The sequence below is a fragment of the Xyrauchen texanus genome, chromosome 7 (assembly GCF_025860055.1).
Source record: "Xyrauchen texanus isolate HMW12.3.18 chromosome 7, RBS_HiC_50CHRs, whole genome shotgun sequence".
In the NCBI taxonomy this organism is placed as follows: domain Eukaryota; kingdom Metazoa; phylum Chordata; class Actinopteri; order Cypriniformes; family Catostomidae; genus Xyrauchen; species Xyrauchen texanus.
Genome location: NC_068282.1, coordinates 15,552,156 through 15,565,779, shown reverse-complemented (window position 1 = coordinate 15,565,779; position 13,624 = coordinate 15,552,156). Strand labels below are relative to the sequence as shown.

Genomic DNA, 13,624 nt, shown 5'->3' with positions numbered 1-13,624 from the left:
CTTAATCTCCTTACGTGTACCACGAAAGAAAGAAAGTCATATGGGTTTGGAACAACACAAGGGTGAGTAAATGAGGGCAGAATGTAAATTTTTTATGAAATATCCCTTTAAACCTTTTTCCAACAGTTTTCCAGTTGGCTGACACACACACACACAGATTTTACCTCTCGCCAATGCTGCGGTGGGCACGCAATACACTGGTCTCGATGTCAATGGGATGATATCGTAGACCTCTCAGTTCTAAAGTTTCATCCAGAGAGCCCACAACAAACAAAGCATCATGGCGATCTAAAAAAGAGTGTTACATGGAGAGAGATTAAATCCACATCTATTTTATTTTCCATAACAAAAAACCTATTAGAACATGCATTTAATGTGTCATAAAATAGATAATAGTTCTATTGGGTCTTTATCTAACATTTAATGTATCTACATTCACAGAGCACTTTATTAGAACAGCTGTACAACTACTTCATTGTGATCATCTAATCAGCTAATTGTGTGGCAGAAGTGCAGTGCATATAATCATGCAGATATGGGTCAGGAGCTTCAGTAAATGATCACATCAACCATCAGAATGGGGAAAAAAATGTATCTCAGTGATTTTGACCATGGCAGGATTGTTGGTGCCAGATGGGTGGTTTGATTATTTCTGTAACTGCTGATCTCCTGGGATTTTCAAGCAAAACTATCCCTAGAGTTTCCTCAGAATGGTGCCAAAAACCAAAAACACCCAGTGAGCGGCACTTCTGCAGACGGAAACGCATAGTTGATGAGAGAGGTCAGCGGAGAATGGCCAGACTGGTTCGAGTTAAAAGAAAGGCAACAGTAACTCAGATAAAGGCTACAGTCATTCTGTACAATTGTAGTGAACAGAATAACATATTATAATGCACAAGATGTAGAACCTTTAGGCGGATGAGCTACAACAGCAGAAGACCACGTCGGGAACTTTATCAGGACCATAGTGTTCTTTATAAAGTGCTCAGTTAGGTATATATATCCTTATTCACTTATTTATTTCTTTTTTTACATCTTTATTAATCACCCTTTTCTCTCTCACCTCCACTGGAGTCTGTGAGTTCAGTTCTCTTGACAAAACCCAGGTATCCAGTTTTGGCCCAGAGTGTTTGTGGATCTCCAAAGCTCAGCTTAGTGTTGAAGTGGTTGGCCTGCAGATTTTCCTCTCCATATATAGTATAGTATCCTGTTGCATTGTGGGGACTGTTTACCCAAATCTGGGAAAATGAGAACCAGTGTTTTAATAGAGCATATTGCTTGAAAAACATTCTAATCCATTCATGGAATAATTTTTTAACAAAAAAGCACACCTCTCCCAGATGAGAGTCTCCTAATGGTCCTCTAGTTTCTGGATTGACAATAATCACCCTCACACCTGGAAGAATCTAACAGAGGGAGAGAAAAGCATAAAAAACATATTTTCAGAGTCACTATGATTTACAATTATACTAGATCAAGTCATCAGTTGAAATGTGCTTACTGTTCCAGACTCCATGAGAGGAAGAGACTGTGGTGCTCCTCGCTCTACTAACCTCACCCTGCAAGACAGACACACCATCATCAGTGTTTCTGAAAGCGTCACATTTCGTCAACCTACTAATAGCTTAATTATAATTGTCTTTATACTTTAAACCGGGATCGGAATAGTAAAGTATTTAACATCTGAAAAAAAAAAAAAAAAAAATCACACACTTCAACTTTAACAATTAAAACCATATTAGTTTTGTATGTGTGAGCATATACATGTGTTTGTCTTTATCTAACCTGTCATGCCGAAGGGACTTCATGTCCACATATACAGTTGAGGGGTCTGGTCCAGTGGTACCCTGTGAAAAACACAAAGCCACAAATACATCTATTACAAAGGTAAATTTAACACAGATACACTGTTGCACAGTGAACTCAAAGACCACCAGTATCACTCAGATTATCTACCTGTAGGCAGATGGCCAGGTTAACTCTCGACCCAAAAGCGGTGCTGACAGCCCGCATGGAGAGTCCAAGGTCTTTAAAGAGTTTGGAGAAGGAGTGTGTGAGAGCCAACCGTGGACGCTCCTCAGCAATTACCACACAGCTCCTCACACATGCCAGATTCACACCCCGCGCCTACAGACAAAGAGCACAGAAGAGAAACATGTACACCAATGAGCCAAAACATTATGACCACTCACAGGTGACGTGAATAACGTTGATCATCTCCTAACAAGATCACATGTGAAGGTCTGGGTAGATTAGATGGAAAGCGAACAATCAGTTCTCGTAGTCAATGGTTGAATGCAGGAGAAATGGGCAGGGCTAAAGATCTAATTGACTTTGACAAGGGCCAAATTGTTATGGCCAGATGACTGCGTCAGAGCATCTCTGAAACGGCAAGGCTTGGACGTCAGTTTGACACGTGCCACCTACCTACACACACTGACGTGCGGTCTGGGTAGGCAAACTAGGCACTGCCTACCCTGCCAAAATTCAAAAATAAAATATTTATTAAATAATAAACTTGTATTTGTATTTTTACTTTTTATTCTTGTGATTTATATATGCAATATGTGTGTTATTCCAATTGTTTAGACGTTATGATGACAAATGTAGCAGTTACGCACAATCAACTAAAAACAAATGGTAGAATGAGCAGTGCTTTTACGGTCCATTCATTGCAGACGACACGCGGAAAACCCATGTTGCGCATGCGCACTTCGATCCTGTTTTCTTTAACATGTACGGCAAAAAGCACAAATCTGCTGTGCCTTTTGACGTAAATATGTTATGCCCGTAATCATCTCCGTTACGTATCAGACATGGACCAATTAAAATCGAGATATTCCTGGACATTTGTGTAGCTAACGTCATTACACCACAGCTAGCGTACATGCCTAATCCCGCCAAATTCAAAATCAAAATGACAGCACCGGCCGTAATCACGGAATTAAGAATTTTTTCCAAGCTCGATTTTAATTCCAAATATGAGTTAATTGCAAGAGGGAGGTCTACGCCAGCCTTAGATTGACTAGTACAGCAAAAGGGCACAAAAATTATCCGATCATTTCAAACTGATTGGTATGTAAGAAAAGATTGGCTATGTGGCTGTGCTAACAATCAGCGGCTGTACTGCTATCCCTGCCTGCTTTTTTCAACCAGTCAGACTGTTTGGACTTAAGCAGGATATTGTGATTTGAACAACCTGCCCGCAGCTTTAACCAAGCATGAAAAGTCGTCAGCTCACATCCAGTGTCAAATTACACTGAAAACCTTTGGAAAATCTCGGATCGACCTTGCACTTGACGAGCAAAGGAAGCTGTATATAACCTACCACAATGAAAAGGTAAAGGATTGTTGTATTGTATCTTCTGTTATAAAGATGAAGATTGCACATAAAAAATAAGCACATAATGTTGTAAAAATAAACAACTTATGTTCTGTTATATGTTCTGTGTTTTGACTACTGAATTTTGTATAATAATATCTAATGAAGATATATTAACAAAATCGTATATATTATATATAACACATATATAAAATACATACATTTCTTGATATGCCGCGCTTGTGCGTAACGTTCACTGTGTGTGTGTGTGTGTGTGTGTGTGTCTGTGATAGAGAGAGAGAGAGTACACGATATACATCCTGATTTTTTTTTATTGACAAATAATTCATCCTGATTTTTACATTTCTTGATATGCCGCGCTTGTGCATAACGTTCACTGTTATTACGTATTATTAGCTTATACAATAAATCAGGTAATCTGGCTTTCATAACTCGGTGCCTAGCCTCTTTAAGACATCACCGCACATCACTGCCTACACATCCTTGCAGACCAATTGCACCCCTTCATGGCAATGGTATTCCCTGATGGCAGTGGCCTCTTTCAGCAGGATAATGCGCCCTGCCAGACTGCACACATTGTTTGAATGGTTTGAGTTCAAGGTGTTGCCCTGGCCTTCCCCAGATATCAATCCGATTGAGCATCTGTGGGATGAGCTGGACCAACAAGTCCAATCCATAGCAGCTCCACCGTGCAATTTACAGGATCTGCTGCTAATATCTTGGTGCCATATACCACAGGACAAATTTAGGGGTCTTGTAGAGTCCATTCCTCAGTGGGTTGGCGCTGTTTTGACAGCACACAGAGGGACAACAGCATATTAGGCAGGTGGTCATAATGTTTGGGCTCATCAGTATAAATATTAAAAAACAAGCTGTTTTTGTAAGACATTTGCAGTGGAGAGATTGAGCGGAGATGACTGGAATGTGTTTCACTTCACCTAGTTACTCAAATGGTGTGAATTGTTGTGGTGTGCATTTTCAATTTGTCTCTTTTCTCTTAGTTTACTCAAAAATATTAATTCTCTCATCATTTACTCCCCCTTGTGCAATCCTAGATGTGTAATACATTCATCTGCATAACTGAAACTGAGATTTTTAGAAGAATATCTAATATTACACATACAGGTAATAGCTCTGTAGGTCCACACAATGCAGTGAAGTGAAGTGAACCAAATGATAACTTATTTTTCACTATAAATCTTGACATCAGCATCTCCTTGGTGATCATGATTTCAGGCTCGATTATATTTCGTAATGCCATCATATACATCTGGGGTGGCATGAGGGTGAGTAAATAATTTTATTTTTTGAGCCTCACTCATTAGTTTATTTAATTTATCTACTAACACTATCCAACCATCCTGAACCATCATGAAAAATGACATTTCCACCTCATCTCAAGTTATGGTTACTTAGTTACTTAGGTCTTCCTCGTACCATCCAAGGGCCAGACATGGGGGGTGTGAGGTCCGAAAACCAAGTCTAGGTGGGCCAGTAGGGTGCTACTAGGACGACCTGCTCAACGTGGCTGTCGGAAGCAGAGAGGTAACGACCACAACCAGGAATTATACTCAAACGGAAAGGCATCTTTAAAAAGACACTCTCCGTGAGTGCCACTCTTTTAGAAGGAAATATACTCTTTTAATGGAAGAATATAGTCTTTTAGACTGCTGAAGCCCAGGGAGCATTTTCTGCATGAGGGGGAGAAGCTGCTGTAATGCGGTGTAAATCCAACAGCTTTTTGTAGAGCTGAATGGATTGGTGGAACACAACCACTCGGCTCCAAATAAAATATCTAAATGAGTGGTTGTGAGCCAGCTCCTTTTATACCCATATGTCCAGGGGAATGGCATGCAAATTCCACTCGCCAATTCCCATTGACCTTTTCTCAAAGATCAGAGGTGTTTGGGGCTCCCTGAGCGTGACCCCTAGTGTCACTATATTGACACAACATTGAGTGAATGACAGATAGGGAACAAATAAAAACAAATAGAAAAAAAGGTTAAATCTGTCAGTTTTCACAAAGGAATCAACCCTTGGACATTGGTGCCCAAAGCTGAAGAAACACACATATATGTGTGTCTGAGTGAGCATACCTTCAGCAGCTCGGTTTGTCCTCCCAGTCCCTTGGTGCAGAGCTCCATGACAGAGTAGGAGCAGAAGGTGTCTCTGATTCTGTACTGACTGAGTGTGCCCAGCCACAGAGTCAGTGAACTCTCTAGCTCCAATGGAGGGATCAGGATAGACTGGTGACCTGAGTATACACTACAAAACACAAACACATAATATCTTTATTGCATCATAAATCAGCATACTGAAGGGATCAAGTCTTTACATGAGATTGTGTAATTTTTATGTGAGCATGAGTCATTTGAGTATATGACAGTTTGTGAGTATCCATCTGTTACCTCGCAAGGCACCATAGCACAAAACCAAGTCCGCAGTAGGGGTCGAGGCAGATGGCGATCTGGCGAGAAGAGTATAGCTCACACTGAAGCTTTATAGATCGACACAGGGCACCCACTGCTGCATGGGAGATCTGATAAACACCCAATCAGAAAGGAGTCTCAATTAAACAGAGATTTGCTTTTAGACAGAATTACATTTTTGCAGCATCCATCAACACTGCCTGAAATACTGTCAAAATCTATTCCATTTATCTCACCTTCACCCCTGTAAGCATGCCTGTGGTTGAGACACTGAAATCCAAGTAGGCGGTCACTTCAGCATTGGGTGGTTTATAGATTGAGGGAGGCCGTTTGCGAGGCAAATCATCTGTGGAATAAGTGAAGCAATGAGAAATGAATTTAAATAGTTAGTCTGTTTTTGTAGTTGTGCACTTGTTTCTGCAGCCTCTTGCAGTAGGTTGCTACCCAGACAAATGTAAAAAGTCCTATATTTCATGCAGGACTTCAGTAAAACTGAAGCAAATAAAAATGTTTCTAACTCTTTTATAACACTAGTTACATAATCCTAAACATACACAATGTAACTGAGCGTGTATGAATTAATGTGTATTACCTGTGTCAATTATGATAGGCCATGTTTTTATGTTGACAGTGGTGGCTGCTTCTTTAGATCTGAGAATCTTCATTAAAACCTGAGTAGTAAGAATGCAGGCAGCCTTACTGACCTGAGGAGGAGTAGACAAAAGAAATCAAGTGAAAAAAAGGTCCAATATTAGAGATTAAAGGAATATTTCACCCAAAAAATGTATTTCTCTAATAATTTACTCACCCACATGCCATCCCAGATATGAATGACTTTCTTTCTTTTACACAAATAGCTCAGCTCTGTCGGTCCATACAATGCAAGTGAATGGTGGCCAGCATAAAATTCAATTCATATAACTCTAGTGGTTAAATCCATATCTTCATCAATATTTAAGCCTTTTTTTATACTATAAATCTCAACATTTACTTTCATTTCCATATTCTTCTTTTGCTTTTGTCAATTTGCATTCTTCGTGCATATCGTCACCTTCTGGGCAGGGAGGAGAATTTATAGTAAAAAAGGACTTAAACCTTGATCTGTTTCGCACCCACACCTATAATATCACTTCTGAAGATATGGATTTAACCACTAGATTCATATGGATTACTTTCATGCTGCCCTTATAAGCTTTTTGGACCTTCAAAGTTCTGACAACCATTCACTTGCATTGTATTGACCTACAGAGCGGAGATATTCTTCTTAAAATTCTTCGTTTGTGTTCAGCAGAAGAAAGAAAGTCATACACATCTAGGGTGGCATGAGGTAAGTAAATTATGAGAATTTGAATTTTTGGGTGAACTATCCCTTTAAGTCCTGAAAAGCCTTAACTACCAACACACACAAATAAAGAAGTTTAACAAATATTCAAACCCCCAGACTTACATCAATGATCATGCGGACAGTGGGTAGAGTAGCAGAGAGGTTCTGTGTGTGTGGAGGCCTCACGGTAACAGGAATACAACCAGCATACAAACATCCATAAAATGCTGCGATCAGATCTATACCTGCATAAACAGAGAATTCCAGTGCAGTGCATTAACCTGTTGTAGCCTGCAATGAACAAACAAGGCATTTTTGCAAGTTAGTTTAGATAAAAATTCTTGGTTCACTGGGGAGGAAGTTTTGAGTTGTGAAAGTTACATGGTTTTCATAGTACAATGAACTTACCTCAGAAGATCAAGGAAAATTTGATTCCTCATGATATGACCCCTTTAAGAGCTGCTGATCTCTGAAAACCAAACAGTAGTATGGCACGGTATAGAATATGTCATTTTGTAATTTACCTGGTGGATACAAAAGCACCACATTCTCTCCCATGTTAATTCCACTTCTCTCCATGAGAGCAGCAGCAATCTTCTCTGCTCTTTTATGAAGCTGAACACATGTAGCTGTACACACAGCCACTCCCTAGAAAGAGAGAGACAGAGAGGGGGAGAGATGACACATGTTGAGTCCTTCTCAAGCTTACAAAATTTTCTGCTAGAGGTATCTTGGAATATAAGTATTTGTTCTACCTTTGCATTCAATAGCACATAGAGCGTATGGTCGGGGTCTGTTTGCGCTCTCCACTGTAAAGCCTCTGGTAGGAACTGATGCTAAGAAAGACAAGTTTAAGACAGATTTCTTGAGATCATAGCAGAGAGATGAATATCAGCAGATTACTGCAAAAAGTGTTAGTAGCAAAACTCAATAATATAACATCAACATGTGTCATGTTAAAAGGCAAGATACATTATTTTCTGGTAATGACCACAGCACTTACCATCATCGTAGGCCACATGCACATCTGCATCCATATGAAAGCATTAAAACATCACACGTCACACAACAATTTCAGTTAAATAAAAGCTTGCACACAATGTCCACAGAAAAATCTTCAGGAGTCTTTATTAAAGGGATAGTTCGCCCAAAAATTAAAATGATCTCATCATTTACTCACCCTCATGCCATCCCAGATGTGTATGACTTTCTTCTGCTGCACACAATTGAAGAATTTCAGCTCTGTAGCTCCTCACAATGCAAGTAAATGGGTAAAAAACTTTGAAGCTCAAAAAGCACATAAAGGCAGCATAAAAGTAATCCATATGACTACAGTTGTTAAATCTATATCTTCAGAAATGAAATGATAAGTGTGGGTGAGAAACAGATCAATATTTATGTCCTTTTTTACTATCAATCTCCACTTCCACATTCTTCTTTTGTTTTTGGCCATTGGCATTCTTTGTGCATATTGCCACTTTCTGGGCAGAGAGGAGAATTTATAGTAAAAAAGATATAGATTTAACCAGTCTTATGGATTTCTTTTACACTGCCATTGTGTGCTTTTTGGTGCTTCAAAATTGTGGTACCTATTCACTTGCATTGTGAGGACCTACAGAGCTGAAATGTTTTTCAAAAAATCTTAATTTGTGTTCAGCAGAAGAAAGAAAGTCATACACATCTGGGATATCAATAAGGTGAGAAAATTATTAACTTTCCCTTTAAGAGGCTGAACAAGTGCAAAAAAATTGTTTTTAATGACACCTGTGGCAATTAAGTGAACTGCAGCCAGCTACCTGTTGTTGCACTCCATAGAGACATGAACATCGACCAAAACAATGACATAATGTACAAAGAGACTGAACGTGAGTCACAGGCATCATGCTGACAGATGGGGTAGCATAATTAAAATTACACGTTTATGCTTGTTTTACAACAAACTTTCAGACTGTATATTATATTTGACTCTCCAGTGCTGGAACAGGGCTAAAACAAAGTGTGAATATAGCTCTGACTATACAAGACTGTAGTTTGAAGTAATATCTTTTCTTTGCATGATACATTGACTGCATTTATAAGATAGCCGGTGTTAGCTAGCTAGCCAGCTTTATCAATAGCTGTTAGCTAAATTTGGTGGATGATGACAGTAGCAGTTTATAAAATAGATTGGACATTATACATATATTGTCACAATTCAGTATTGATGTATTTTTGTGATTCCATCACAACTGACATTTTGATATATCAATGCGCTATTGTTTTATAATAGAATGTACAGTGCATCCGGAAAGTATTCACAGCGCTTCACTTTTTCCACATTTTGATTTGTTACAGCCTTATTCCAAAATTTATTAAATTCATTATTTTCCTCAAAATTCTACAAACAATACCCCATAATGAAAACATGAAAGAAGTTTGTATTAATATTTATTCACAGCCTTTGCTCAATACTTTGTTGAAGCACCTTTGGCACCAATTACAGCCTTAAGTCTTTTTGTGTATGATGCTACAAGCTTGGCACACCTATTTTTGGACAGTTTCTCCCATTCTTCTTTGCAGGACCTCTCAAGCTCCATCAGGTTGGATGGGGAGCGTCGGTGCACAGCCATTTTCGGATCTCTCCAGAGAGGTTCAATCGGGTTCAAGTCTGGGCTCTGGCTGGGCCACTCAGTGACATTCACAGAGTTGTCCTGTAGCCACTCCTTTGTTATCTTGGCTGTGTGCTTCGGGTCATTGTCCTGTTGGAAGATGAACCTTCGCCCCAGTCTGAGGTCCAGAGCGCTCTGGAGTAGGTTTTCATCAAGGATGTCTCTTTACATTCCTGCATTCATCTTTCCCTCGATCCTGACTAGTCTCCCAGTTCCTGCCGCTGAAAAACATCCCCACAGCATGATGCTGCCACCACCATGCTTCACTGTTGGGATGGTATTGGCCAGGTGATGAGCGGTGCTTCGTTTCCTCCAGATATGACGCTTGCCATTCAGGCCAAAGAGTTCATTATTTGTTTCATCAGACCAGAGAATTTTGTTTCTCATGGTCTGAGAGTCCTTCAGGTGCCTTTTGGCAAACTCCAGGCGGGCTGTCATGTGCCTTTTACGGAGGAGTGGCTTCCATCTGGCCACTCTACCATACAGGCCTGATTGGTGGACTGCTGCAAAGATGGTTGTTCAAAGCAAGGTAGGTTGCAATTTGTCAGCGTCAGCAGGCAAGATCAAGTTAGCTAAAATTACACAATCAATCCTATTGGCACTATATTTCACATGCTTTGCAGTTATGTTAGCTTACCTGTCCAATAAGAAGAATGCCAATTTAAGGTCGGTTTTGATCCCCAAAACCGAACGAAGGTGTCTCCAGGAATCAAATGCCATGCCGATGTTCACTCTAGTTTTTGCTCGACCACGATCACGTTTCTGCTTAGCCAGACGGTATTCATAGATAACGGTATGTTTGTTTGTTTTTTGGCTTAATCTGAGTTTATGTAGGAGTCAGTATTGTGCTGGGATCCGGATGTTTGCTGGATTCCATCTCTAAGATAACGTTACCTAGAGTAGTTTGTTGTCGCTGTTTATTGTCACTATTACTGTCTGAGACAAGGCTCAGGAGCACGCATAAACGTCACATCCTTTGGATTGTCCCGGCAAAAGCGAGTGTAAATAACTACACTAAACATAAAAATTATGTTTAACATAATTAAACAAAACAATATTATCATATCGAGACCTAGATATATTAACTAACTGAATCATAATAAAAACTATGACTTTACCTTTCTGACCAGGTCTTGGTCTTCTATAAGTCCCAGATCTCTGCCTGCAGCCTGTGCAATTCTTTTCCCAGCAACCAAATTACCCACCATGATAGAAGCGGGGCCGACACCGACTATGAAGGACATGAAAAAAGAACTTTAGACTAGAGAAAAATATCACATGCACACATGCAGCTAGATAACATATGGGATTTATACAGTCATCTACACAGAAATCACATTTACACACCTGGTTGTTTTTGGCGTGGCTTGGGCATGTTGGTGACACAGGTGTGGGGGCACATGAGGATGTTGCAAGGGTGCAGCGCCCCCTCCAGGAAGAGCTGTTTAGTGTCTGAGATGTGAATGCCCCCAAGGGGGGTTTTAGGCAGGGTGTTGGCAGATACCAGAGCGAGACAATACAATCCCACCTGATGAATACTGTCAATGGCCTAAAGTTTAGAAACAATACCAAAGCCACAAACAAAAAAGGAATAAATCATACAAAATGAAATAGCAAACTTCTGGAGATTCATCTAAACAATGAAACACACGTTCAAGATTGCGTTCAATATACGTGCACTTGGAAGCATGTTTCAAGCACAAGGAGGTGTAATCAAGCTTCATGATTGTGCCAAGAACAATGCAGATGTCAATATGTAAAGTGAAAAAAGAATTTCAATTTTGGCCTTTATGTGTTTTTGGAGTTGTGTTGGACCACATTGACTTGCTTTATATAGGCATAAACACCTCATATCTTCATCAAAATATCTTCGGTTTTGTTCCACAAATGAAAAAGTTATAAGAGTTTGAGATGGAAAAAGGTGAGTAAATGATGAGACAATTATCTTTTTTGGGTGAACAATGTCCTTTAACTTAAAAGGGTGGAAACAGCAAAAGAGTAAAAAGACGACAAAATGGTTCATCCAATCAGATTTTAGAGGCGGAACAATTTGTTTAATAATAATTGCTTGAAAGGGGTGTACCTGTAGAACTCGACTCATCCACTGAAAGCTGTCCTCCTCACTGGCATCAGGCCTCTGCTCCGCTACAATGACTATCCTCTCATCATAGAACACAGTCACTGAGAATACAGCGATCCTACAAAACACACTTCTGATTAACATATACTCTACTTAAAACAAAGAAATCCATCAAAAATCCATCAAACACAAAAACACTTTGCTTATAAAAAACCTACACACACATAAGCTGACTCTGAGTCGAAATTAGCTGTCTCAAAACCTAGTGAGCTGCCTAATCAGCAAAGGTTGCATAAATTGAGGACATCCCATCATTTACCAAAAAACAATGGATGGATAATTAAAAATGCTTTCCATCTTTTTGACACATTTTCCTACTTCAGAAATATTCCCACAGTAAACGAAGCTACTAGATTCTAATTAGAAATGGAGAAAAGGGGAGAAATGTTTTTGAGAATCATCGGCTTGTTTGAGCATCCAAAACTAATTTTTCAAATAAGAATGCTTACAATGAACGTTTAAATGAACCTATGATGCCCAAAAATGCTGCTAAGACAGGCAGTTAACTAGGTTTTGAAACACAGCAATGGAATATATGTAGGTGCTATATTGTTCTCTGTAGATTGGCAGCTTGAAGTACACACAAACACTTTCAAAGGAGATCCCTCACCTGCCTCTGTACACAGTTTTGACTGGTTCCACCGCTAGCGCTGTTGCAACCAGATCATCAGCATTGTGACGGCGACCACTAACTATTAACAAGCCCTCATTCTTACCCACCACAAATATCAGACTACCCTGTTGACAGAATTGTAAAAAGAGATTTTAACACACTAAAAAATAACAGCACAGTTCCTCTCTTATTTTCCTTTTCACTCTCTTACCGGTCCAACAAACCCCAATAATCCTGATCGCACAAATGGGATTTCACCAATAGGAGCACCACTAGCATTGACTGGGATCACCTGCGGGGTTAAAACAACACAACAATCACAGGCACAATTAGAGCCACAGCATTCAATTAATATGTACTTATTGTGTGTATTTCAGCACAAAGTTCATCATCAGACCTCAAAAGTGTTTTTGGTGACTCCAGGCAGGCCATAGTACATGTTTCCTCCAGCACGAGAGTTCACAACGATCTCTCCAATCTCATCGGTCTTACATAGCATGGGTGGCCCATCAGGTTTCACAATACACATCAATGCTATAACACACACAAACACACACACAGGTGCGAATTCACTTTACAATTTAGAAGCCGCTATTAGAGCCAGATGAAAGCAGGCAGTAAAATGAATTTTACTGAAAAGAGATGTTTGTGTTAAATATTTAGTAATTCATCAAATTATGATCAAATGATGGAAAAGAGCATTATAACCTGATATATATACAAATATATACAAATGCGCTGTGTAGTCAAGTGCACTTTCGGCATTTTAAAGAGATTATTCAGGTGTCTGGATCACAGAAGTCAGTGATGCTGTTCAGTCCAGCCAAAGTGTGTCAGATCACAGCGGTCTGCTGCATCCTCTGCTATATAGCGCTCAAAATTGATCAGCAAGATCGGAATTGCGCATGCAAATTGCATTCAGCAGCAATTTTGTGGATGTATTTGCACTTTTGCCTCATCTGCATAGTTCCTTAAGTGAACCTAGTGCTTAACCAGAGCAGACAGCACATGCAAATAACTGATGCGCAATTAATTCTTAATGAATTCCCCATAGATTTATACATGCACATGTGACCACATTTTTTAAATGTGTTTAAAAATGACTTAAAATCCTTACAAGAATAGTA

The 13,624-nt window shown here is 39.5% G+C and overlaps 1 protein-coding gene across 2 annotated transcripts in view; it reads right to left on the bottom strand.

Annotated features, from left to right (window-relative positions):
* The window catches only part of LOC127646498 (disco-interacting protein 2 homolog B-A-like), an 82,487-nt gene that overhangs the window by 7,803 nt on the left and 61,060 nt on the right, over nt 1–13,624 (bottom strand). Inside the window, exons 19-38 of one of the 2 annotated variants that reach the window (XM_052130204.1) lie at nt 12,895–13,031; nt 12,709–12,789; nt 12,495–12,622; nt 11,828–11,942; nt 11,092–11,293; nt 10,863–10,975; nt 8,100–8,123; nt 7,852–7,932; nt 7,621–7,744; nt 7,220–7,341; nt 6,365–6,476; nt 6,009–6,118; nt 5,752–5,882; nt 5,440–5,608; nt 1,957–2,127; nt 1,786–1,847; nt 1,502–1,559; nt 1,332–1,406; nt 1,064–1,238; nt 165–288 (exon numbers count right to left, since the gene is read on the bottom strand). In XM_052130204.1, the coding sequence (XP_051986164.1) occupies nt 165–288; nt 1,064–1,238; nt 1,332–1,406; nt 1,502–1,559; nt 1,786–1,847; nt 1,957–2,127; nt 5,440–5,608; nt 5,752–5,882; nt 6,009–6,118; nt 6,365–6,476; nt 7,220–7,341; nt 7,621–7,744; nt 7,852–7,932; nt 8,100–8,123; nt 10,863–10,975; nt 11,092–11,293; nt 11,828–11,942; nt 12,495–12,622; nt 12,709–12,789; nt 12,895–13,031 (2,314 nt within the window). The remainder of the gene's footprint in view (nt 1–164; nt 289–1,063; nt 1,239–1,331; nt 1,407–1,501; nt 1,560–1,785; nt 1,848–1,956; nt 2,128–5,439; nt 5,609–5,751; nt 5,883–6,008; nt 6,119–6,364; nt 6,477–7,219; nt 7,342–7,620; nt 7,745–7,851; nt 7,933–8,099; nt 8,124–10,862; nt 10,976–11,091; nt 11,294–11,827; nt 11,943–12,494; nt 12,623–12,708; nt 12,790–12,894; nt 13,032–13,624) is intronic. The other variant, XM_052130205.1, reaches the window with a different exon arrangement.